The 23,974-nt window shown below is 41.4% G+C and overlaps 1 protein-coding gene across 1 annotated transcript in view; it reads left to right on the top strand.

Annotated features, from left to right (window-relative positions):
• The window catches only part of MAP3K15 (mitogen-activated protein kinase kinase kinase 15), a 138,089-nt gene that overhangs the window by 30,819 nt on the left and 83,296 nt on the right, over nt 1-23,974 (top strand). Inside the window, exons 2-3 of the mRNA XM_018554843.1 lie at nt 8,247-8,386; nt 10,634-10,657. Of these exons, the coding sequence (XP_018410345.1) occupies nt 8,247-8,386; nt 10,634-10,657 (164 nt within the window). The remainder of the gene's footprint in view (nt 1-8,246; nt 8,387-10,633; nt 10,658-23,974) is intronic.

Raw genomic sequence — 23,974 nt, 5'->3', positions numbered from 1 at the left:
GGGGCAGGAGCTGCGGCCGGCTGGCGGGCGTGTTGGCGGGGTGGGAGCTGCGGCCGGTCTTTACATTTAAAATTCAGTTTATGTGCAGCTACCCCGAAAGTAAGACCTAGCGGATTTCTGTAATATAAGACCTACCACCGAACGAGGTCTTATTTTCGGGGTAGGTCTTATATTACAGAAATCCCTGAAGATAGCGCTAGGTCTTACTTTCGGGGTAGGTCTTACTTTCGGGTTAGGTCTTACTTTCGGGGTAGGCCTTACTTTCGGGGAAACACGGTAGTACCTATAGTTCTGCTTGTGAATTTATTTATACAGGTCTATGTTTCAGACCTAAAAGAGGGACAGTTGGGTAGGGAAGATTTACAAAGGGCCCTAGTCCAAAAAGTCCCAAAAGAGTGGACAGTTTGGATCTAGGAGCATGTCTTTTGACAGATGACAGAAATATAAAACATACCAAGTATAGAAAATGTGCTTTCTGATATTTATCCAATAAAATCTTCCAGGATTCACAATTCTTTGCATTTCTGGCAATGTTATTGCATAGGGGCCGGTGTTGAATTGCGTTTATCTTGAACTAATATTCATAGCTTTTACATCCTATATTGCATTTAAAATTGTTATTATGTCCTGACCTCGTAAGCCAGTGAAATGAATGCATTCCTGAGACTGCAGAGAGCAAAGCAGCTCAAAGTCCTATCACAGCACCAGAGCTGCTTATAGAAATGAACTGGTCTCTGCAGGTTTAAATCTGACCATGCACATTACAGTCTGACTCATTCTCTTACAATCTAGTACGTTTAGGGTAAATGCTGTGTTCTCCCTCTGGCATTTTTGCCAGGCAGTGCATCGGGCTGTTTTTATTGGTCGCTGTGCTTCTGCAGAGGACGGTAATTCCCCTCTGTGATCCGCTATGACTAAGGTTGCCACCTATCCAGAGTTCACCGGGACAGTCTGGGTTTTGAATCCTGTATGCTCTGTGTCCGGGTTTCAGGCCAGCTGAAGGCTGGACACAAGATGTCAGGCGGATAGGGGCAACCACAGGGTCCTGGTGGCACGGGATATGGAGGGGCGCTGGAACTCGGGGAGCAAGGAGGTGTCTTAAAAACAGGGTTCAGTCTTGAAGGGCACAGGGGTTCTGCTTCAGGCAGATGTGTTGCTCGCTATTTTTCCTCTCTCTCTCCTGACTCTCTCCTCTCTCTCCTGACCTCTCTCTCCCTTTCCTGGCTGTCTCTCCACTCTCTCTCTCATGGCTTTCCCCTCTCTCTCTCTCTCCCTCCTGGCTGTCTCTCCTCACTCTCTCTCTCCTGGCTGTCGTTCCTCTCTCTCTCTTGGCTGTCTCTCCTCACTCTCTCTCTCCTGGCTGTTGTTCCTCTCTCTCTCTCTCTCTCTCTCTCTCTCTCTCTCTCTCTCTTGGCTGTCTCTCCTCACTCTGTCTCCCGACTCCTTTCTCCTGGCTGTCTCTCCTTTCTCCTGGCTGTCTCTCCTTATCTCCTGGCTGTCTCTCCTTATCTCCTGGCTGTCTCTCCTCTCTCGCTCCTGGATGTCTCTCCTTTCTCCTGTCTGTCTCTCGGCTGTCTCTCATCACTCTCTCTCTCTCTCTATCTCTCTCTCTTGGCTGTCTCTCCTCACTCTCTCTCTCTCTCTCTCTCTCTCTCTCTCCTGGCTGTCTCTCCTTTCTCCTGGCTGTCTCTCCTCCTCTCTCCTGACTGTCTCTCCTTTCTCCTGTCTGTCTCTCTCTTGGCTGTCTTTCATGAAGTTTTTTTCCTTTCTTTTTACATTGATCAAAATGTGATTTATTTATTTTTAAATTAGGATCATAATTTGGATCAAATAAAGGAAAAACTCAGATTTGTGATACAATAGGAATTGTTTCTATTTGTTTATAATAAGATTTAAAAAAATTCTAATGACAGATAAATATATCCACCTCCATCAATACTGTAAAATGCCAGCTGTGCCCGCCCCCTCCCGCGTCTGTTCCGCCAGTCAGCGCTGGAGGATCGGACAGGGGAGGGGGGAATCCCTGCAGGGAGCCGTGAGTGACAGTCACGGCTCTCTGCAGGGATAAATCTAGAAGTGAGCGAGCAACGCTATGTGTTCGCTCACTTTCCGATTTATTGAACCGACCTGTGACAGTTTCATTGTCACAGGTCGGCTAGAACTATGAGGCTGAGTGATTTTCACTCGCCTCATATTTCTCTAACTGATACTATCGGCCACCAATGATGCCTCAAGTTACCAAAAGATGGAAGCAAAGCTCCTATTTGGCAGCCTTCAGAAAGCTGTAATTGGCCATAGAATTATCCACCCAGGTAACAGGCAAAAGATAAACGCAGCAGAGCCCAATTTAAACTGCAAGAAGCATTTTCAACAATTTTCTTTTAGCTTATGCAATGTGAATGGGAACATGCAACAAATATAAAATAGGTGTTATCCCAAATTGGCTACGAAATTGGAAAAACTCCTTAAGGCTGGTATGCACTAGAAGTCACACTGCCGATACACCAATCCTAGCACATCGCACTGTTTAACTTTTTTTTGTTAGAACTTTAGTAAAATGTTTAGGGGCAGCGTTGGCCATTTTTCTCATTTAATGCATTTGGTGTGAATCCATCTTACAAGTGCAGTGGTTCCAGCTATTCATTTTAACGTGCTTACTTCACACCTTTTCTCTGCAGCTTAGTGCTTTTTAAAAAAAATAGGACTTGCAACATTCTGTGCATTTTACATGCAATAAGGTCTGCAACAACTAATCGATTTTAATCGGTGATATCGCCGCGTGCGACCGAGAGAGAGCAATAATTCTCGGGCCATTATTTATGGCTAACTCTAAACTGATGACCAGACTTTTATATTTTTATTAAAATTTTGGTTATTTTTTTATATTGGCTTGGAGTTTTTCAATGCTGATTATTTTAAAACCAAGAAACTAATTTAAATGTCTAATATATTACATGCCTTCATTAAAAAAGGAAAAAAAATATTTTTGGTTTCACCTAGACAAATTTTGCTGTGGGATGTGCGTTGCGGTGCCATTCATTTCAATAGCACCGCAAAAGCGCCTCCCTTCTGCAGTGCGATCGCACACACTGGAATGCGTGGTACCACACAACCTTATGTTTGTAACACTACATTTGTGTATTTTATTTTAACGATGGCGGATCCTAACAGTTGTTCAGATCTGTGCTTCATCAGCTTCTTTGGGGGTCCCCAGGTGACATTAGGGGTCTTGGGGACCCCTGATGTCTCCATAAAGAGGACCTGTCATTTTTTTCTAGCTATTACATTGGAGGATTTTTAGCCCCCTATGTGATAGCAATCAAGTTAAGTGTAAAAAAAAAAAAAAAGTTTTTGAATAGAAAATGAAAGTCTCATATAAAAAAAAAAAAAAAACACCCAAAAAAGATTTAAGTCCCTCGCCCCTGCGCGCACGCACTTATGCGTTTGGGTGTGCCTACGTGTGAAAACAATTATTACGCCACACATGTTGCATATCATCGCGTACACCGCAGTGAGAGCAATAATTCTATGATCATCAATCACTGATAACACTAAAACGATGAGCGGTAAAGGTTTTTAAAGCGTCGCCTATGGCCAATTTTAGGCATGGTAGTTTTTTGCGATTTTGTGAGCGCAACCAATTTTAAAGCTTGACATGTTTGGTTTACCCGACGTGACTCCGTCTTTTATATTTTGCCAAAAAATTGGGTAATAATAAATGTTTTATAACATAACGTAGGGAAAACAGTTTTTTTTTTCCAACATTTTCGGTCCTTTTTTTAATATATAGTAAAAAATAACCCCACCCCCCCAGTGGTGATTAAATACCCCCAAAAGAAAGCTCTATCCGTCCCTAAAAAATGGTATAAAATGAATTTCAGTACAGTGTTGCATGACGGAATAAATGTCAGCCAAAGTACCGCAGTGCTAAATACTGAAAAATAGCCTGGGCAGGAAGGGGGTTTAACACCCCGGTCAGCAAGTGGTTAAATAAAAGATGGTACCTATTTTTTTTATCCGATTAATTGATTAATGGAAAAAATGATAGGCCAACTTGTGAATTATGAATATAATCGTTAGTTGCAGCCCCACATGCACTATGCCAGCCCATTGAAATGAATAGGAAACACACAAAAAAGGCATGTGCCATCATTGAGTTATGGGCATTTTGAAAGTATCTGCAATACAAACCCCCGCCCCGCAATGTTTTTAAGCACCACACCCCTGGGTTGAAAGTGTAAAGTGTATACATATCTCAAATGAAAAGACATTTTTATTCAGAATTGTCTTTTGGCACCATTTGTGTCAGTCATTTAGGAACAGAAACTAAAAACTAGCTCAGTCATGAAGGGGTTAAAATTGCTTAAAAAAAAAGTGCAAAATCATATTGCATGACCGTTTGATGTTCTTCATTGTTGGATGGAGTGTTTTATGTAAACAAAGGCACATGTCACCTCTGGTGGAATTCACTAAATGCAAATGGCGGCGCACTATACAATACAGCAGACGTATAGTCTGCAAGCATAGACTTGCATCCGTTGATATGGATATAACAGCAACAGGCTCCAGAGCAGTCAGTCTGTAATTCTTCACACTCCCATGCACTCATAACACATGGGAGATTCAGTACATTACACTGGTGTGAGCTGCTGTATGGACATTTAGTGAGTTGTCCCATGACACTAGTACAATAATGACTTCAAAAAGAGAAATCTCAGAAAGGAGGCAGCATGTTTAATATAAACTACAAGTAATATTGTTGCAGATTTTAGTAGATTTAGCAACTGTATTACTTTATATAGGAAGCTAATATTTTACATGTAAATAAATCAATATACTGAAGAAATGTATCATATGCTAGAAAAATGCAAAAAAACTAAACAGCCAGGAATATAGAAATGTAGGCTGGTAAAAAAAGGTCTTTTGACAATGAAGGCTAAAATATAGTCAGGAATAAAGAAAAGCATTTACAGCTGAACTCCAGACAAACAACTACATCATAAAATGACATCCTGTATGTTGGAGCTCATATGTTGCTTTGCAATGCACTGGAAAGATGAAGCAGGTTTGATTTTTTGTGAAAGGGCTCTTAGAAATCTGTAAACTTAAAGGAGAACTATGAGGTGAGTGCTTTTCACTCACCTCATAGTTCTAGCCGACCTGTGACAATGAGACTGTCGCAGGTCGGCTCAGTAGATTGGGAGGTGAGCGAACACATACCAGGTTCGCTCACCTCTCCCCGCTTTTTTTTTTTACCGCGATTCACGGACTGAGGATCAGGTGAATATATCTTCTGTATTCTGGCCCCTAGATCAAATGAGCAGTTAACCTTTGTAGTGCGGGGGTAGCTCCACTACAAGGGGGTCATTTAAAAAAAAATAACGTAGTGTTCTTTAAGGAAACTTATACTGAGAGAAATATGGAGACTGCTTTTGCTGATCTCCTTAAGAAAATGCTATTTGCCTGGCTATCTCTGAGTAAGGCTAGCTATATACACTTGTAGACTTCTCTTATTGAGTCTGAGAAATCATTCTTATTTCCCCATTCACAATGAACAGTATGGATGGAGGAATCTGCACTGCTGGCTATTGTGCTTGGACAGGTGCCGGAACCTGCGGCTGCCTAAATACCAAAACAATGACTGCATCTGATAGGATGCAGTCAGTATTCGGCCAGCAATTTTTCCACCTGACTCCTTCAGTTTTAAAATAGACTTTTGTGGGTGGTGCTGTCAGGGCCACCCACGGCTTCAATTTCAGCGGATGCAACAGCTTGTGTCTATGGCTAGCTTTACTAATGTGGAACAAGCATTCTGCCAGTGAAGTCAGAGCAAAGTCAGAACCCATCATTGTAAACTTGGAAATGCAGCCAATGAGCTAGCATGACAGCCAAGAAATGTTCCCTTTTAATGTTCCCATTCATTCGCATTGTTCCCATGCTGTCTGTAAAATTTGTTGAGAAGCATAACAGAAATGTTTCTCAAGGGAAATAAATCTATTTATAGTGCACTGTAAACCAGAATGAAGTCAAATGTTTCTTCCAGAAGTGATTTTGACTGAATTGTGGTTTGTTTTGTTTTTACTTAATGATGACGTCTGAATTTGGAGCATAGACTGAAGGTTTCCTGCCAGCCCAGCACACAGCACACATCTACTGTACAGTGTATATGTGGACTTGTGCCTGTTATCTGCAACAAATATTCTCATGTATAATGTTTACATAGTGTGTGTTGTATGTCAAAGATAATTCCATGTTTTGCAGAAGGCAGAACAATTATAAAGCAATACTTCTTCAGAAAAGAAAAATGTGCATTTAATATTTTTGTTTTTTTGCATTGGAGCCAGTAAAGCATTGCAACTATGATCAGCAGATCATAAGTGCAATGCTCTGGCTGCTGCAGACTGTTCCTCCCATCCATGTCTGTAACAAGGTATAGACACGCAGTAACAGGGATGGGAGGAAGTGCCAATAGACTGCAATTACAGTGACATTACTGCACTTGTATTCCATTGATACTATAAGTCCCTCTGCCATGGTGGCTGATGGAACTTGTAGTTTCTCCATTCACAGATCCTGTCAAAGGGTTATGTGAATGGATGACGTGGCTGTGGGGGCAGAGCCACGCACAGCCACGTTGAAGTCAAGCACCAGCAGTAGCAGAAGAACCCCACGACTCAGGTAAGGTCTCTAACCCTGAATATGGGTGTACATTTTAAAACAGCACATTCAGTAGGGCTCATTCACACTGGTGTGATGCGCTCATTGCATGGTTCTGTGTGATTAATCCACCTACTGTACTTTAAGAGTGCAGAAGGTGCGTTGCGTCACCATTCATTTGAATGGCGCTCCAAACGCACCACCCACCCGCAGTGCACAGTGTTGCGGTACTGTGTGTTGCGTCATGATTGAGCGCATTGCAGGTGGGAGGTGCTTTTGGGGGTGCCATCAAATGAATGTCAATTCACCTCCCGCACTGTTAATATCATGTTAGGTGCATTGTGTTGTACAGTGCGTTAATCGCATGGAATCTGTGTCATTGATGTGTCACACCAGTGTTCATGGGCCCATACTTTGCAAAGTGAATTTTCATGTAAAATATTTCTAAACCCACAAGCACAAATATTACATATATTGGCTTACCATTTCTTTCACCCCACTCATAACGGTATAAATGGCTTGTTAAAGATTCCCTCTTTGGCTTCTAATGTAGACGATCTTCACAGTATATTCTCGTTTAATGTATATAATGTATGTGTACTTTTTTACCTGACAAAAGATTTGCACTGTAATTCTGTCCAGCCAGAGTTCAGCAATACAGCTTGATCAATTCCAATTCCAAGAGCCGCAATCCCTGTGCTTCTGCCTTTTGTATGCTTGGTTATCGAAATAAGTTGGCCACGCACTGTTATATTTTTTTTTAGTTCAACCTGCGGGCTGAACACAAAAATATAACAGATTATTTTATCCATTCTTAACAGCGTAGATGGACACATTTCCTGCTGTGTCCTTAGTATTCTGACAGCGTGCCGCTGTCGGAATACCAGAACAATGACAACAGCTGATTGGCTGCCATTACTGTTCAGCAACATTTTTTCCATCTGGTTCCTTCAAATTTCTGATCAAAGGGTGCCGGGCAGAAGGGACGGCGACTGTGCCACCCACTGAACAAATGTTGCCTGGTTCATGAAAACCATACAGGGTATGACCAGCTTTAGAATGACAGGAGTACACAAAGCAGAAGTGCTGACCTTCCTTCTCCTAGGAGACTCCTGCTGTACAGGGGATCACAGAAAGCTAATATAAACTAATAAGGGAGTTTCACTGGAGGCATTTACAATACATTTTTAATATATACATAAGGTATTATGTCTGAAACACGACTTGAAAAGCTTACTGGGTTATTCACAAAAGGGTGAAGAGTTTGGAGAAGGCAGGAGAAGTGAACCATCTAGGGGAACGTAGCTGAACTGGAAAGTGATCTGAATTGGAGAATTTTTCCAAATCAGCTATTTTGGCCTAGATTGTTCACTTCTGTCTTCTCCAAACTCTTCACTCTTTTGTGAATAACCCTGTTAGTCTGTGCAAATAACAAGTGGTTGTAGTAAATGTAAATCCATTTCTTGGGTCTCCAGTATCCTTAGCTTGCACATTAATGCACTTATTCTTCTAAATTCTAAAACAAAACTAGTATGTTCCACCTTTAATTGTTATAGTATGATACATGTTTCCTCCTGTTTTATACACAGATGTTGCTGTGGTGGACATGAGCGATGTAGGAAGACAACCCTCTCTTTTTTACCATCTTGGAGTTCGAGAAAGTTTTGACATGGCAAATAATGTTATTATTTATCATGATACAGACCCTGATACATCTTTATCCCTTAAGGTAAGAAATACTTCTTCATTAAACCTTATAGGCTAAATCATTTCACCGCCTGATCATTACCACACTTGACCATCCTAGGTCAGATTTCAACTATCTGGATGTTCACCACCTTTATCAAACTACCAGGATATACTGGGAACAGTACCAGCAGTCAAACAAGGAGCACATCCACAAGCTGTAGTGACTCCAGTCCAAACTAATTTTCCATCTAGACTATTTGGTATCTGTCAGCACTGACAGTTTGGGGAGGCCCATACAGTGTCTTTTCAGGCTGATTGGTATATGTCAGTACTGATGGTTTGAGAGAGCCCATGCCGGGTCAACCCAGGCCATTTGACATCTGTCAGCACTAAAGGTTGGACCAGATCATAGAGGGTTTCATTATCATTATATTAAAGTAAACCTGTCATGTCAATGGCGATATTGCTGATCTTCTTTCAGTAATGCTAGTTGACTGGCTTTTATGCTACCCTCCTAGTTTTAATAACCCCAAAAAAGTATTTAGTTCAGAAAGGTGGAGGTTGGCAGGTTTTATCATCCACTGGTATCTGAAAAGGTTGTTGTATTCAAGAGAGAAGATCTCAGATCTCCTCCTTCTTCCCTCATACAGTTGTGACATCTATTGCTCAACTTTAAAGCCCAGTTCCATTATTTGTTTAAATATAGAAGAATTTGCCAAGCTTGTGATAAAATAAAAAATGCATTTTTGCATAGCTTCTTCCCGAGGCTGTCACCTTCAAACACTTTGCTTTGCTCTATCATCCAGTTCTAATACTGTTTTAGGTGGAATGACATCCAGTGCCATTTTACCTACTTCATGTTAGCTCAAGCCATCATGGTTATCATTAGTCAGGTCTAGGCTCAGGTTACTGCTACACAAAATGGAGCTCATACATCACACATGGCTACTGTTCTTTCTAGCAGGTAGCAGTGCCTACCCCCGGGGCAAAAGAGAAAGAGGAACCAGTGAATCATGTGACCAGACATTATACAATTGGAAACAGTTATGTATACTAAAAGTTAAAATACATAAAATAAAATGGGGAGGGAGGTGCGAGGATGGGATGTGGCCAGATAACTATGGGTTTTTCAACCATGAGTTGAGATTTAAAATAGAAGTATGGCCTCTCATTAAAGAAATGTGTGCTGCAGTACTTAATTGTAAATGCATCTGCACTTAGTTCTCTTAGTCCCCATACAAACTCCCCCAAATACCTATTGATCTGCCAGTGAAGTCCACCTCATGTAGCTTCCTGTAAAGGGGGGACAATACTGCTGCTCTGATTTTCAAAGCAGCGTTGTCCCTTATGTAGACTGTGCCTGCTTGCACTACAGTGAGAATAGGATGTTGCAGACTTATGCTGATTCATAAGCCTGTATATTGTCGATTAGTAGCTGGCACCATCTAGCCATGCACGCTGCTTTTTGGACTGGCAGAACTGACTGTGTTGCTGAAACCTTACCATTGTAGGCTGCAGTGTCTGGGAGGGGAAGCATGTGAGACACAAATGCAGGAGGATTTGGCTGTCTCAAAATAGCTGGATCACATAGTAGCTGGATTTTAGACCTGTATAGACTTTAATACATGAGCTTTTAAATGTTCTTTAGGCCAGGGGTAGACAATGAATATGGAACTCGGGAGGCAGTTTGTCCAATCCAGGAACCAGTAGGAGTTTTTTAAGGACCAGCTCCACTGACTACAACTAGAAAAAACCTCGAAAGCCAGTTACCAGCTGTGATTCTTTTTTAAAGAAGCATGGACTACCAGATTCCTGGGACTTATACAGCCCTGCTTTAGGCTGAGTGGCGCTGTCACCTAACCGTACACATTTTCTGTTTGGCATTATGGAGAGATGAGTAGGAGCCAGGTGACAACACTAAATAGGCTAAAACTACTGGTGACACAGAAGGGTGGGGACAGGGCCACCGGGAGTTTATTGAGTGGATCTTCTCTCTGGAATCTTTCACTTTTTGGAAGCCAGTGGATAATAAAACCAAAAACTGTGAAATCTGCTTTCAGTATGCAGGAGGAATGCTAATTAGATGTCTTATTGTAGTTTAGTACTCTTTAGGAAGATCTGCTCTTAGCAGTAAGTCATTACTTAGGACATCGTAGAGTGAAGGAGACTGGAGCAATTGTCTACCACAATCAGTGTTATTTGCCCCTTCATTTTTCCAATTAAGCATGACAGAAATCAGAATATATGACCAAATTCATTTATTTAATGGTTCCTTTTTTAATTTTAGGATATGGTGGCTCAGAAGAACACTGTGAGTATTAAACATTTTTTATGTTTTATATATAAATGCACTATATAATATTTATTATTTTTCTATGTAATATGTGTTCTGTATTTGTATTCATGTAAGCATATTCATAATAATCAATACTACCTTCAGAGAATCCCTTGGTGACTATGGGGAAGATGATATCCAACTCTCCCTGGCTGACTCTTTAGGCCAAAGACCAATATACAAAGTGATGTAAACTCTAGCAACCAAATAGAATGAATTGCCTAATGATCTGAACAGAGGAAACTGAAATCAAGTTAATTGCAGTTAGGGCTGCACCGATACCATTTTTTCAAGACCGAGTAAAAGTACTGAAACTTTTCCTCAAGTACTCGCCGATACCAATTACCGAAACCTTATATTTAAGTGTCATGTGACAGTTTTTCTAAAACAATACAGACTAATGATTTTAGGACAGTGGTGGAGTGCCAGGGCCCAGTCACAGCTGCAAACACTGCAATCCTAGTAGTGCTGCCACTGACCCCAAGCTGTAAAGGGACTACACATCCCAGCAATACACTATACAGCAATTCCAAATGGCAACCAGCTATAAAGGACTACCGGAGGTTGTCGCAGGCAGCGGGGTTCCCCAGGAAGGAGGAGGAGGTTTGTGGCCAACGCTGTAAACAGATGCCGTGTGGTTCGCAGGAAGACTGCCGAGGTCCCCAGCAAACGTGGAACCTCAGTCAGCCAATTCAGTTTAAAAATGTAAAGCGCCAGTATTGGCGTTTACTATCGAGTACCCGTGAAAATGTCCAGTATTGTCTTCGATATTGGTATTGGTGCATCCCTAGTTGCAGTTGGTTTCTCTTTGTTGTACGTTATCTTTTTTTTCTTCTACTGCCTAAAGCTGGTGATATGCAGTTAGATATTTGTTGGTCAATTCAGACAATTTTACCAAGCAGCTAAAGAAGCTGCTTGAATGAGCAGCAAAAGGTCCTTCAACATTACAGAACAAGTCCAGTTAAAGGGGGACTAACTACTAAGATTTTTATACTTTTTATGTAGTATTTTATCCACACACACAAGTCTTGTGCCCCAGTCATTTTTAATAATGTAATCACATTTGTTGTGCAGACTTTAAAAATATCTTCAGCTGTTTTCTTCCAAGACAGAAATTCATGTCACTGATGTATTCAAAGCCACAAATTTCCTTTGGACTAATTGATTTAGTAATATCACTCCACGGACCTCTGTGTCATGTTACAATTACAATTTTTTACAACCATTCTCAGCCCAGCTCTAATTCTAGTTTAGTTCATGGTCACCTAAAAAGATTGAGCAGAGGTTACAATAACCTAAATGCTGTTTGGGATCTTTAACTATAGATAGCTGATTATTGAGTTACTACCAGAAAAATCAACAAGAATAATACCGTCAGGTAACAGTGCAATACATGTGCACTTACATTGAAGCATTAGCACCTCTTCAGCTACACACAGACTGAGGAATTCTTATCTGCCTCTTGACTTTCAAAAAAGAGGGTAACAGTGTTTTACCAGAGAAAACACTGTGAAAGAAGGTTATTAAATTGACCGAGACCTATGATTCATATCAAAATATAAACTTTATTGATTACAAAAATAATGTTTCCGGTGTCTGTTATTTCACTTCTCAAATTACTATTAAAAGAACAACGTTGTTCATGACACTCATACTCCCATTCATTCATGCAGACCAAGCGTTCCCACAAAACTTGGCAGTGTTTGATTTCCTGGTCGTTCCCTGAAGTGGGAATATCCTCAATATTATACCCGTTTCTACTCCATGATAAAGTTCCTGCTTAGCATTAATATAGGAGGTAATTTATTCATGCCTGAGGGGTCTCCAAATTCTTTTTCATCATATATGGTTGTTCTTGGTATACAGTCAATTTAAGGGGGAGACTAGTGCGGGACCTATTGATATTATATAGTTGTCTACCGTACTCACTTTTCGTCGTCTCTTACCCCTCTTGTCTTTTTAAGTCCGTGAGTTTATGTTTCAATTTTGACAGTCCTGTCTTCAGCGTATGTTTGTTCCGTAAGGGTACTTAATCTCACAGCTCTTCCACGGTTCTTAAGACGTATCCATGAACTTCCATTTGTAGATCCAAGAATGTCCCAAAAGGTAAGGTGCTTTCTCCGGCAGTTGTTTAATCTGTGGTGATTTCCAATTTCCTGGTCCTCAGATATTCTGCCAACACTCCAACGTTGCTCTTTGGGATTTTTGGCGACTCTAAGGCTTATAGATTTTCATTATTTCCATTCAGGAATCATGATTATCCGTCAGGTAACGCCATTTGTGTGGATACACTTAGCCTGTGTTACACACACTCAGAAGTGGACGCGTTTCGCTCCGCCCATCGGAGCTTCGTCAGCACCTCTTGACTTTACTGGTTTGGTTATGATGGAATTATCACCCATAGTATAACCAGGGGGCTGCAGGTGCTACAGTAATATGGGTTGTCCAAGGTTGAATACTGGCTGGAGTATAAGGATTCAGGATGTTGCACTTTGCAGCTCTAACAAAATGGAGAACGTGGTGAAGGTATTGATGACAAAACATTGCAAGGTGCTAAGGAGCATTGCTTATGTTTAATCTGCTTGGTATTTGTGGAATTTTGTGCAATAAAGTTTCAGTTATAAACACGTGAGGTGTCGTATTTTAAAAAAGAACCTGTCAAGATAGAGGTGAGGGTGCTGACAATTCTAACTTGCTTTTTAATGCCTAGTGAATCACTGACCTAGAACAAGTTAGCAGCCATTGATGAGTTGTAAATCCTGACCAGATATATGTGCACTAATTCAGTGAGAAGCTCTGCCTCTGGCATAAAGACCAATCACTGCTGTTCTCTCTCCTTGGGCAGGGCGACTGGTCTTGTATCCGTCCCCTCCTGTAGTTTTCTGCAGACAGCCTGTAATGGGTGGGACCTGCTGTGCCCCTCCCACAACTCTACTCTCTGTGCAGGCTATGTACAGCTCATTGATGATGTCACTGCTACATTTACAAGATAATATCTGCACTAACGTGGACTTGTGAATATCCCTCGTGGCTATTGAGGAATATATTCAAATTACATTTTATGTGGCCAGAGGTCAGCTATAATGCAGTTATCCATATAACCCAAATGGACTTTTAGTGCTTTTGTACAAGAGGCAGCTAGCTGAAGGAGACACCCGTAAACAGCCAGGGGGATCAGTGGTTTGGGAACCAGCTGCAGGAGGAGCTATAAAAAACATTTGTAACAAGAAGAATGTTCAAACAGTCTAATTGTGGACTTCCTCATCTTAAAAAAAACGGCAAAGGTTTAATATCACTCCTAGCAGGTTTTTATTGTGGGACTTTATTATTATTATTATTTTATTGTTGTTCTTTCCCCCTTTTTGAATATTGGGACTACCGTAGCCCTCCGCCAATCACTGGGGATCCTACCAGTCATTAAGGAGTCCTTAAAAATGAGGATTAATGGGCTAGTTATAACCTGGCTTAATTCCTTAATAGTATTACTATTTTATTGTGGGTAGTTATAATTATTATTATTACAGTTACTTATATAGCGCCGACAATTTACACAGCGCTTTATGTAGTTGCACATTCACATCCGCTTTAAACTGATCTCAAACTGACTATACATTAACCCTTACATGGGTGCCAAATGCAAATCCAGCATTTTCCCTCCAGCCAGATTACAACTCACATGGTTGTTCCCAGGCTCTCTTCTTCCTATCCTGATCGCTGATAATGGGTAATTTTATATTGCTTTTGAATTCTTAAGTGCTTGTTTACATCTATACTTTGGGAGTTTAAAAAAAAATGTCAATGGGAAATGGTCAACATATTACAATGTACTGTCAGTGCAAAACTATATTTTATGCAAGTTTGCCGACCTTAGACGGACTCATGCAACTCGCTATTTCCATCGACCGTCGCCTAAGGGAACGTCGCAGTGAAAGACTAACGGGAATACCCTGGACACCCCGTAGAACATCCACACTTCCACCTGTCGAACCCATGGAGGTAGGTATCATCAGGGGTCCCATTACCTCAGAGGAACGAGTGAGACGTCGCATGCAGAACCTCTGCATGTACTGTGCCTCCTCAGAACACCTCGTGGACGACTGCCCCTCTGTAAGGAGGAAGAATACCGGTAAGGATCCTCGTATTGCAAAAATTTCCTCGCCTCATCTAAAATCCACAAATTACCTCTATTTACCCTTATCCTTGCAGTGGGAACAAAAAAGAATACAGGTTAACGCCCTAGTGGACTCGGGCGCATGTGGGAACTTCATCGACAGACAACTTGTTTTCCATCATCAAATCCCCATATGCAAGAAAAAATGTCAATGGGAAATGGTCAACATATTACAATGTAATATACAGTGCAAAACTATATTTTATGCAAGTTGCATAGATGATTGTGTTTATTACTTGTTTCCGCACACAATTTCTTAAACAAGGAATAAACATATATACAACAATATATATATATATATATTAGTTTAAAGGAAACCTGTAGTGACTTAGTATGGAGGCTGCTGTTTCTGACCTGAGCTCAGCTGGAGATGTCCTCCACCAGCTATGCCTATGCCAGCTATGCCAGCTCCAGCAGTTCTGCGTTCCTCTCCAGTGAGCCAGAGGCCATGGCATATTGCGCATATGTGGCTTTTCAAGCACAATGCAGTTGCTCGATGTTCTGTGATGGAGGGCAGGTTCCATAAGGAGAATCTGTCACCTCCAAACACTATCACATAGGGACTTATTAATCCCTGTGTAATAGTAATAAAGTTAAGTGAAAAAAACAAACTGAAAAAAGTAAAAAAAAGTAAAAAAATAATCAAAAACTAAAAGTGATAAAAAGGTAAAAAATAATCAAATAAAACAATCAAAAATAATCAAATAAAAATTTACAGGGTTATTCACAAAGCTGCCGAAGTCAGCCGAGTGAATAACCCAGCCGAAGTGAAGTGAGTCGAACGCTGTTCGGCTATTCACTTCTGGCTTATATGGGTGATTTCAGCCGTATATCGGATGATGTGTAATGAGTGTCTATGGTACACTTTATGAATCCCAGGGATAATCACTGAAGCGTTTAGTGGCTTAAAATGCCCATACACTGCTCGATTCTTGTACGAGAATCGGGCGAAATCCCGCGATCGTACGAGAATCGAGCAGTGTGAACTAAGACGTGCGACCGTTTCTACTGTACGGTCGCACGTCTTTTGTCGAGCCAACATGTTCGGGGCGGGCTTTCAGCGGGGCGGGCTTTCAATGATCGCAAGTACGATCTGCCCGTCCAAGGTGGGCAGATCGTACGGGCTTTCAAGAAGCATACGACCATCGCAAGACAAAAGTCTTGCGATGGTCGTAAGGTGTATGGGCACCTTTACACCCTTGGACTGATAGAAAAAAGCTGGTTTGGTTGTGGTGCCTAATCCGGTATATGCAGAAAGAATGCACCGTATATGCCGCCGTATAAGGCAACTGGGCATATAAGACGACCCCCTAATTTTGCAGTTAAAACATAGATTTTGGTCTATACTCGCCATTTAAGACTACCCCTCTTCCGAGGTACACCATTTAAAAACATCTTACTGATTTGTTTTCATAATTTTTATTAAAATGATTACGACTTACTTAAAATCCTCATCATGGTCATCCTCTGACATCATAATTTCATCACTGACATCTTGTGCTACATTGGTAAGACAGTCATCATATAGATCTAATTCCGAATCAGACGCTGTGGCTTCAGCTTCGGCTTCCACTTCATCTTGCCACAAGTAGTCGTCCTCCATACCATCCAATGAATTGGATATGCCACACTTCTTGAAAGACTTGATTACTGCTTCTGCATCAATATCATTCCAGGCTTTTATGACAAAGTTACACAAACCATCCAACTGTGGAACACGCATGCGTCCTCCTTTTGTGAATAACTTTTCACCGCTAACCATCCACTCATTCCACTGTTCTCGAATGCGATCTTTAAATGGCTTGTTTAGGCACACATCCAGTGGCTGTACCAACCGCGTCAATCCTGCAGGAATAACTGCTGCATCTGTGTTTTATTCTTGCCAGCCTTTGCTTTGGGTTGGTAGTTAAATGAGCCCCACACCAGTAGGCTACGTTGTTGACGAAGTCCACCTGGCCGCCTACTCTATACATAATCAAGCCATAGCTTTATCTCTTCTTCATCCATCCAGCATTTTGCATTCACATGTACAAAAACTCCAACGGGGAACTTGATTTTCGGCATTGTTTTTCTTTTAAAAACAATCATTGGTCTTAGTTTGGCGCCATCAGCTGTACATGCTAGTACCACTGTAAAGCTGTCCTGTTGTTTTAAGTAACACTGTTTTTACACCTTTCTTGCGCCATTGTATTGCATATCGATGGAAATTACTTACTTTACTGTCGAGATGTGCAGGTAATTTTTGTGCAATTTTGGTCTTTTGCCTCAGTATCAGATTATGCCTTTCCAAGAACCTAGTACACCAGGATACAGTGGCCTTAAATCATTTGCTGTCATCTGGGTATGATTTGGCCACTGAAGTGCAAACATACATGTTTCGTGTCACTACATAACCATTTTGACGATGCTCATGCACCATGTCTGCTACATGATTTTCGAGTTCTGGCCAATGTGGGGTGCCTCTTCCTAATGCACAGTTACTCCTTGGCATACTCTTTAATGCATCTTCATTTGCTTTCCAGTCTCGGACCATCTTTTCTGTTACTCCATATTGTCTTGCAGCAGCACAGTTATTATGTTCCTTGGCAAAGTTTACGACTTTCAGCTTGAAACTTGCTTCATATTTCATTCTTTTTGCTGGTGAAACCATGATGGGGTCTTGTCATAGCTGAATTCTAATACTGGTAATGTTGACTTGGACAATGCTGCTAAAGAACTGAGAGCGCATCCATGCCTAGCAGCTGTTTTGTTTACATCCACATGGTGACGTAAAACTACTGTCAATCATTATCCACGCTTGTAATAGACGGACACTAAGGGGACCAGGTAGGGGTGGCCGTCGCTTTTCGAAATCTCCAGTACCTAAAAACCACCAGAACTCTGTCCTCCAGACAAGTCAGATGGAGCCTTTTCTTTGATCGTTTCAACTATATCATCACCTACCGTCCCAGGAAAAAGAACGGTAAGACCGACTCCCTCTTCCGAATCGGTGACTCCACCAAGCCAGAGAGGGAACCTTCCTCAGTCATACCGTCCGACCGGATAGTCGCCACCACCATCGACTTAAAGAGTCAACTCCTGGCGGAGCTACAATCCGTGACCGTCCGTCCCCCGGGTCTGGTCGATGATGCCGAGGGGTTCCTGTACCACAACTCACAAATGTACATTCCCCCCTCTATGCATGTTCACATCCTGAAATTGCTCCACGACTCCCCCACCGCGGGTCATCCCGGATTCGACAGAACGCTTGAACTAGTACAGAGATATTTCTGGTGGCCTCAGATGCGAAATACCTTCCGTCCGCAGTTGTGATCCACGCCGGGGTTTTACCCTCTCCCAAGGCGAGTATTACAACGCTGGCAACATCCCATACACCATGGGATTTAAGGTTCACATTTTATACTCGGCGTATAAGCGGACCCCCAATTTTTGGGGGATGTTTTTAAGGTTAAAAAGTCGTCTTGTATGCCGGCATATACGGTACATTCTGAAAAGGGGGATAGCTACACTGAGGGCATAGCAGAATAGATTGTGTGTTAAAATGGGGATTTTTTTTTTTTATCTGTTAAATACTAAAAATGTCATGAGGGCATAGTATGGACAGGGTAACTGGAAAAAATGGACCTGATATCAGATAAAGGGGCCAGGCTCTTGATCACCTGGAGCCATTTGCATACTATAAAGCTCCTGGGTTTTAGGACTCCAGTAGTATAGAGGAGTAGACATGCAGGCATCTGAAGATTCCTTCTTGTGAAACTTTTATCTAAGGTAGATCCAAACAGAGTCTTTACAATTTGGAGATGTCTGTTACAGACATAGAATCAAACATTCTCTTTAGATGAACCTATACTTTTAAATAGATACACAATCACAACTATAATTTACAATATACATTGCATTACTTTACAAGAAATGAAACTTGATCATTCTCTATGAATCTAAATGCTTATTACTATCCTTAATATTTATAGTAGAATTATTGGGTGCTGGGGCTGCTGACCTCTTTTCCATGGTATTGGTGTATGGTACAGCCAAGCTTCCAGTATTTTAAAGGGGGTCAGCAATGGCAGCCTACATGGTGAGTATATGACAATTACCAAGGAATAAACTCATAAATGAGCTGAGCCATAGCACCTGCTAACAACAGGCTGTTTTTAAATAGTAATGAAGCTGGACTTGGTGCGAACCCAGATCTCCTGAGTTTGCCCATGCCTACTTAAAACTGTGACTGAGACCCCCAAACTGAACTCAGGTCCCCAGTTATTTTTTAGTAGGTATTTAAATTAACAAAAAGGTTCTTTTTGAAGACAGGCCAGCTCTAACATTCATGAGTCACTGCCAAAAAGCAGATTGATTTGTAGATAACTTTTTCCCACATCACATTATTGTATTTAATCTCAATTATGAGGTTTTAATTGGGAAAATCTGAAGAAGCTTACTGAGTTGAAAACAAAACTTGGAACTTGTCTATTATTTGATGAAGTACTTGATCACTTAAAACAAATTAGTTTCTTTTGGTGTTACGATCTTGGCACTGTTAGATTTCGGTTCAGCAAGGGTACTTTTGGGGCTAATACTTTTTGTACCCGCACAGAGTTTTATGGGTCAATTTGGTGTTAAAGCTACCCTGTCAGTAAGTAGAGCAAAATAGTAGAGTAAAAGTAAGCCTAGTCTGTAACAGAAGAAAGTAAATATTAGGGGGTTATTTACAAAGGAGCCAAAGGATCTAGCCGTAGCTTCGGCTAATCCTTCATCTCACTTCGGCCGCTGGAGCCCTTCGGTTCAGCTGAACCGAAGGGCTGCTGTACGTGATATTCACAATAGACCGTACAGCAGCCAAGCCAAACGCATATGCTTCACAGCCAAAGCAGGGAGAATGCTCTGCCGCAAACCGTTCTCCCTGCAAATTGAAAACAAATAAAAAACAAAAAATGGCGTGCGGTCCCACTCCCGATCCATACCAGATCCTTTAAGTCTGGTAGAAAATTTGGAAGGGACCCCCTGAGTTAAAAAGAAAAAGTGCGTGGGGTTCCCCCCAACTGTCATAACAGGCCCATTTTAGGTCTGGTAGGAACTTTAAGGGGGGAAATCACCCCCCCCCTTAATCCGAGCACAGGCCTGGCAGGGCAGGAAAGGGGTCGTGACAACGCTGAACGTCGTGATTGACCTTTGGATTACGTTGTTGGATCTATTTTTGGGATTTTAATTTTTTTAATTATAGGACTTGTCAAAAACTTTTGTTTTTTTTTCCAATTAAAGGATTTCTTCTTAAAGTGTGCGCTCTTTATTTACTTTTACCCATTAATGAATGAGTACCCCTTACTTATTCACAAGGGGGGAAGCATCTGGGTGCCCCCTTAATTAAAGGGCGTACCCCAATGCAATAAGCCCCCCTGCCCGCAGACCCCTACAAGCACCGGGTCAAGGTTGTGGCGGAAGAGGCCCTTCTCATCAGCATGGGGACAAGGTGCTTTTCCAGGGGGACCCCTGGAAAGCAACCCTCCTAATGCCGAGGGCATGTGGCCTGGTATGGTGCACCGGGGGGCCCGCTTCCTGCCAGGCCTGTGCTCCAATTAAGTGTCTGGTTGGGAATTTTAGGGGGACCCCACGTTTTTTCCCCCCCATTTTTGGGGGTGTGGAGTTCCCCCTTGAAATGTCTACCAGGACCTGGAATGACTTTGGAGGGAACCCCACACACTTTTTTTTTTACTTTTTAACTTGGGGTCTCACCTAACTTTCCTACCAGACCTAAAGTGTCTGGTATGGATCGGGAGGGGGACCACACGCCGTTTTTTTTTTCTTTTGTTTATATTTCTTTTATTATGCTCACTACCTCCAGGTAGCATGCTGCTGTGATCCTATAAAGTTCATACATGCAAATATGATTAATGGCACATATGTCCCCACAAAAAACTGGAACCGATACATTTAAATAATTATTTCAAACACCTGTAGTAGATAAAAAATACAGTTATTGCCCATAGACATCTTACATTTGCTTTCCAATCTGTCCTAGAAAGATAACAGATTGAATCTGATTGGTATCTTGTGGTAGCTTCTTTACTTTACTTTATTCTTCCTTATACTTTACTTTTTTATACATAAGGTCAAGTAAGTCTGAATGTGAATAAGAGAGCGCTCTTCACACTAACATTGCAGCATACGGTATATGAAATTTTTATTGTATTAACCAAAAGTAAACATTTTAAAGTCATGCTTCATTGCACTAAGCAATCTTCTCCATCTATGAAATAGAACTCCCGGTGGCTCCATAAATCTCAGCGTTCATGTTAAGAGCTCAACAAGGCCTGGTTAAATGAAAAGCTTACATGTAATTACTTGGTCTGGGGGAGTATAATGACCTGGGCAGCTGCCTCCCGAGCTCTCCTTCATGCATACATTTTTCAACTGAGAATATAAAGTTATATTTACTTTAGAATATTGTGATTTGTTACTTCCCTTATGGTTAAAACACATATCTCATTATACTATTTCTAAAAACTGTATGTCAAGCCAAAACTTTTTCTTTTGGGGGGGGGAGGGGTTGTGTAGATAAAGTTGGGTCCCAGATTTTCCTTCACTTTCTTCATTGTCACTGTGACAATAAGTGGGGGGATATCTCTCTAATGGAGTTTCATATAACAATATATCCAGCACAGCGGTGTTCTAGTTCTTCCACACTTTATCCAGAATTTTCTCCTTTGCCTGAGAACTACACTTTATACTAGAAAACATGTAAAGCTATGTGACTACAGGGAATCACATGTTGACAGCAACAAATCCTACATGTGCACTCTTGGTGCACTGCCATGTATTTAGGGCGGTAAGTGGGTAGACCTCCGTGGGTCTGCTTCCCTTCTCGCCTGTTCTGCTGTGTCTGCCACATGCCTCTTTGTTAAATGCAATACATGATACCTCTCTGTTACACAACATGTCTCATACTTTCTAGTATATGTTTTGCCTTATACTTTTCTATTATGCGCAAAAAAAAAAAAAAAATTGCTCACAAAATAAATAAAAATGTACACAAACAAAAAAAACCACAAATTTTTTTGACAGTCCGGCATTCCCACATAGATGCGCAAAAATGCGTTAGATGTGCCTACACGCAATTGCTCCAATCATGCTGCACGTGTTACATATTGCTGCGAACGTCGCAATGAGAGCAATAATTCTAGGCCCATAAATCACTGATAACACTAAACTGATGAGCGGTAAAATCTTTTAAAGCGTCACCTATGGCCAATTTTGGCTATGGTGCTTTTGTGCGATTTTGCCGGCGCGCGCAATTTTAAGGCTTGACATGTTTGGTGTCTATTTACCCGACGTGACCCCGCCTTTTATATTTTACCAAAAAATTGGGTAAAAATAAATGTTTCCTAAAAAAAATCAAGGGAAAACCATTTTCTTTTTAAATATTCGGTACTTTTTTTGTTATATAGTAAAAAATAAAAACCCCAGTGGTGATTAAATACCACCAAAAGAAAGCTCTATGTGTCCCCAAAAAATGGTATAAAATTAATTTCAGTACAGCGTTGCATGACGGACTAAACGTCAGCCAAAGTACCGTAGCGCTGAATACTGAAAAATGGCCCGGACAGGAAGGGAGTGTAAGCACCCCGGTCAGCAAGTGGTTAACAAAGTGCCTCATTTCTATTCACTGCAAGCAGTGTCTTATGCCTCTCTGCTAAAAGAAGTGCCTCATACCTCTCTTATGTCCCAACCAATGTAGATATAGTTGCTTAAACATTTGGGGTATTGATAGTTAGTTTGGGTATGTGTTAAACTGATAGCACATGTTTTAATCTACTAAGGTTATATTAGGTGGTCCTGAAATTAAAATATCAAATTGCAGAAAAACTGCAAGATATTAGAGAGTGTGTCCAATGTTAAGATGGCCACACAGATTACAATCTCCTTTTAGATTTAATAATAACTATGCTCTAACTCTGGAGACCTAAAACTATAAGCTATCCATACATGGCCACCACTCCAAGCTCACTCCCGTGATGGACTACAATCTCACATTTAGTTTATTCATTTGTATTGAGATTGTAGTCCATCCTGGGAGCGAGCTCGGAGCGCTGGCTACTTTACATCACACACACAGGGACCATGGGGAACAAAGTAGCCACCCTCCAGAAGAAAGGACAGTGTCGGCACCAATTCAGAGATGATTTGTGGATTTAAAGTCGAGTGATACAGAAATAAGATACATTTTTGTTAATAGTTATGGTACGTGAATGCATTTTTAAGATTTAACTCCTGAGTTTAATGTCACTATAATGGCATTAACTGGGGAATCTCTGCTGCCAGCCATTGTATTTAGCAGCCAATCATTTTACACCGGGCTCAGTTGATTTTGAAATTGACTTATTGAGCTGGGTGGTACTTTCAGAGCCACACATGACTCAAATCTCATTCAACGTAGAAGGAATTGGCCGAAATTTGAGCTGTCTATAGAGCCACTTCCCCTTAAGATTGTAAGCCCTCACGGGCAGGGCCCTCCTTACCGTCTTGATTTGTATTGTGATTGTAATGTCTTCCTTAAATTGTAAAGCGCTGCGCAAACTGTTGGCGCTATATACATCCTGTATAATAATCATAATAATAGCCAGCTTAGAGAAGAAGTAAAGCGGTCATTTGAAAAAACTCCTGACAGCCAGGTTTTTTTTTATAGCAGAAGAGACCGTGTAAATCTCTTCTGCCAAAAAATCTCCTACCTGCCTGTCAGCAATTTTTCTTTTTTCTGTGCACTGAGCCTTGCATGCACAGCTCAGTGCACAGGCTCGACATTCCAAGATAAAGTAACTGCTGTGCACAAGCTGGCTGGCCAATCAGCTGCGCGACCAGGAGAAAGATGGCAGTGCCAGCGACGGATGGGAAAGTAGACAGTGCTGCGCTGGATGGAATTGCATCCACAGCTCAGTGCACAGGCTCGGCATGCCAAGATAAAGTAACTTCTGTGCACAAGCTGGCTTGCCAATCAGCTGCGCGAACCAGGAGAAAGATGGCAGTGCCGGCGACGGATGGGGAAGTAGACAGTGCTGCGCTGGATGGAATTGTTTTACAAGGGAAGTCTGACATAATGTGCTTATATTCTGTGCATACTAGCACATAAT

The sequence above is a fragment of the Nanorana parkeri genome, unplaced genomic scaffold, assembly GCF_000935625.1.
Source record: "Nanorana parkeri isolate BGI_ZX_2015 unplaced genomic scaffold, ASM93562v1 scaffold175, whole genome shotgun sequence".
Taxonomy (NCBI): Eukaryota; Metazoa; Chordata; class Amphibia; order Anura; family Dicroglossidae; genus Nanorana; species Nanorana parkeri.
The sequence above is the reverse complement of the archived record's forward strand: the minus strand, read 5'-3'. Positions and strand labels throughout refer to the sequence as shown.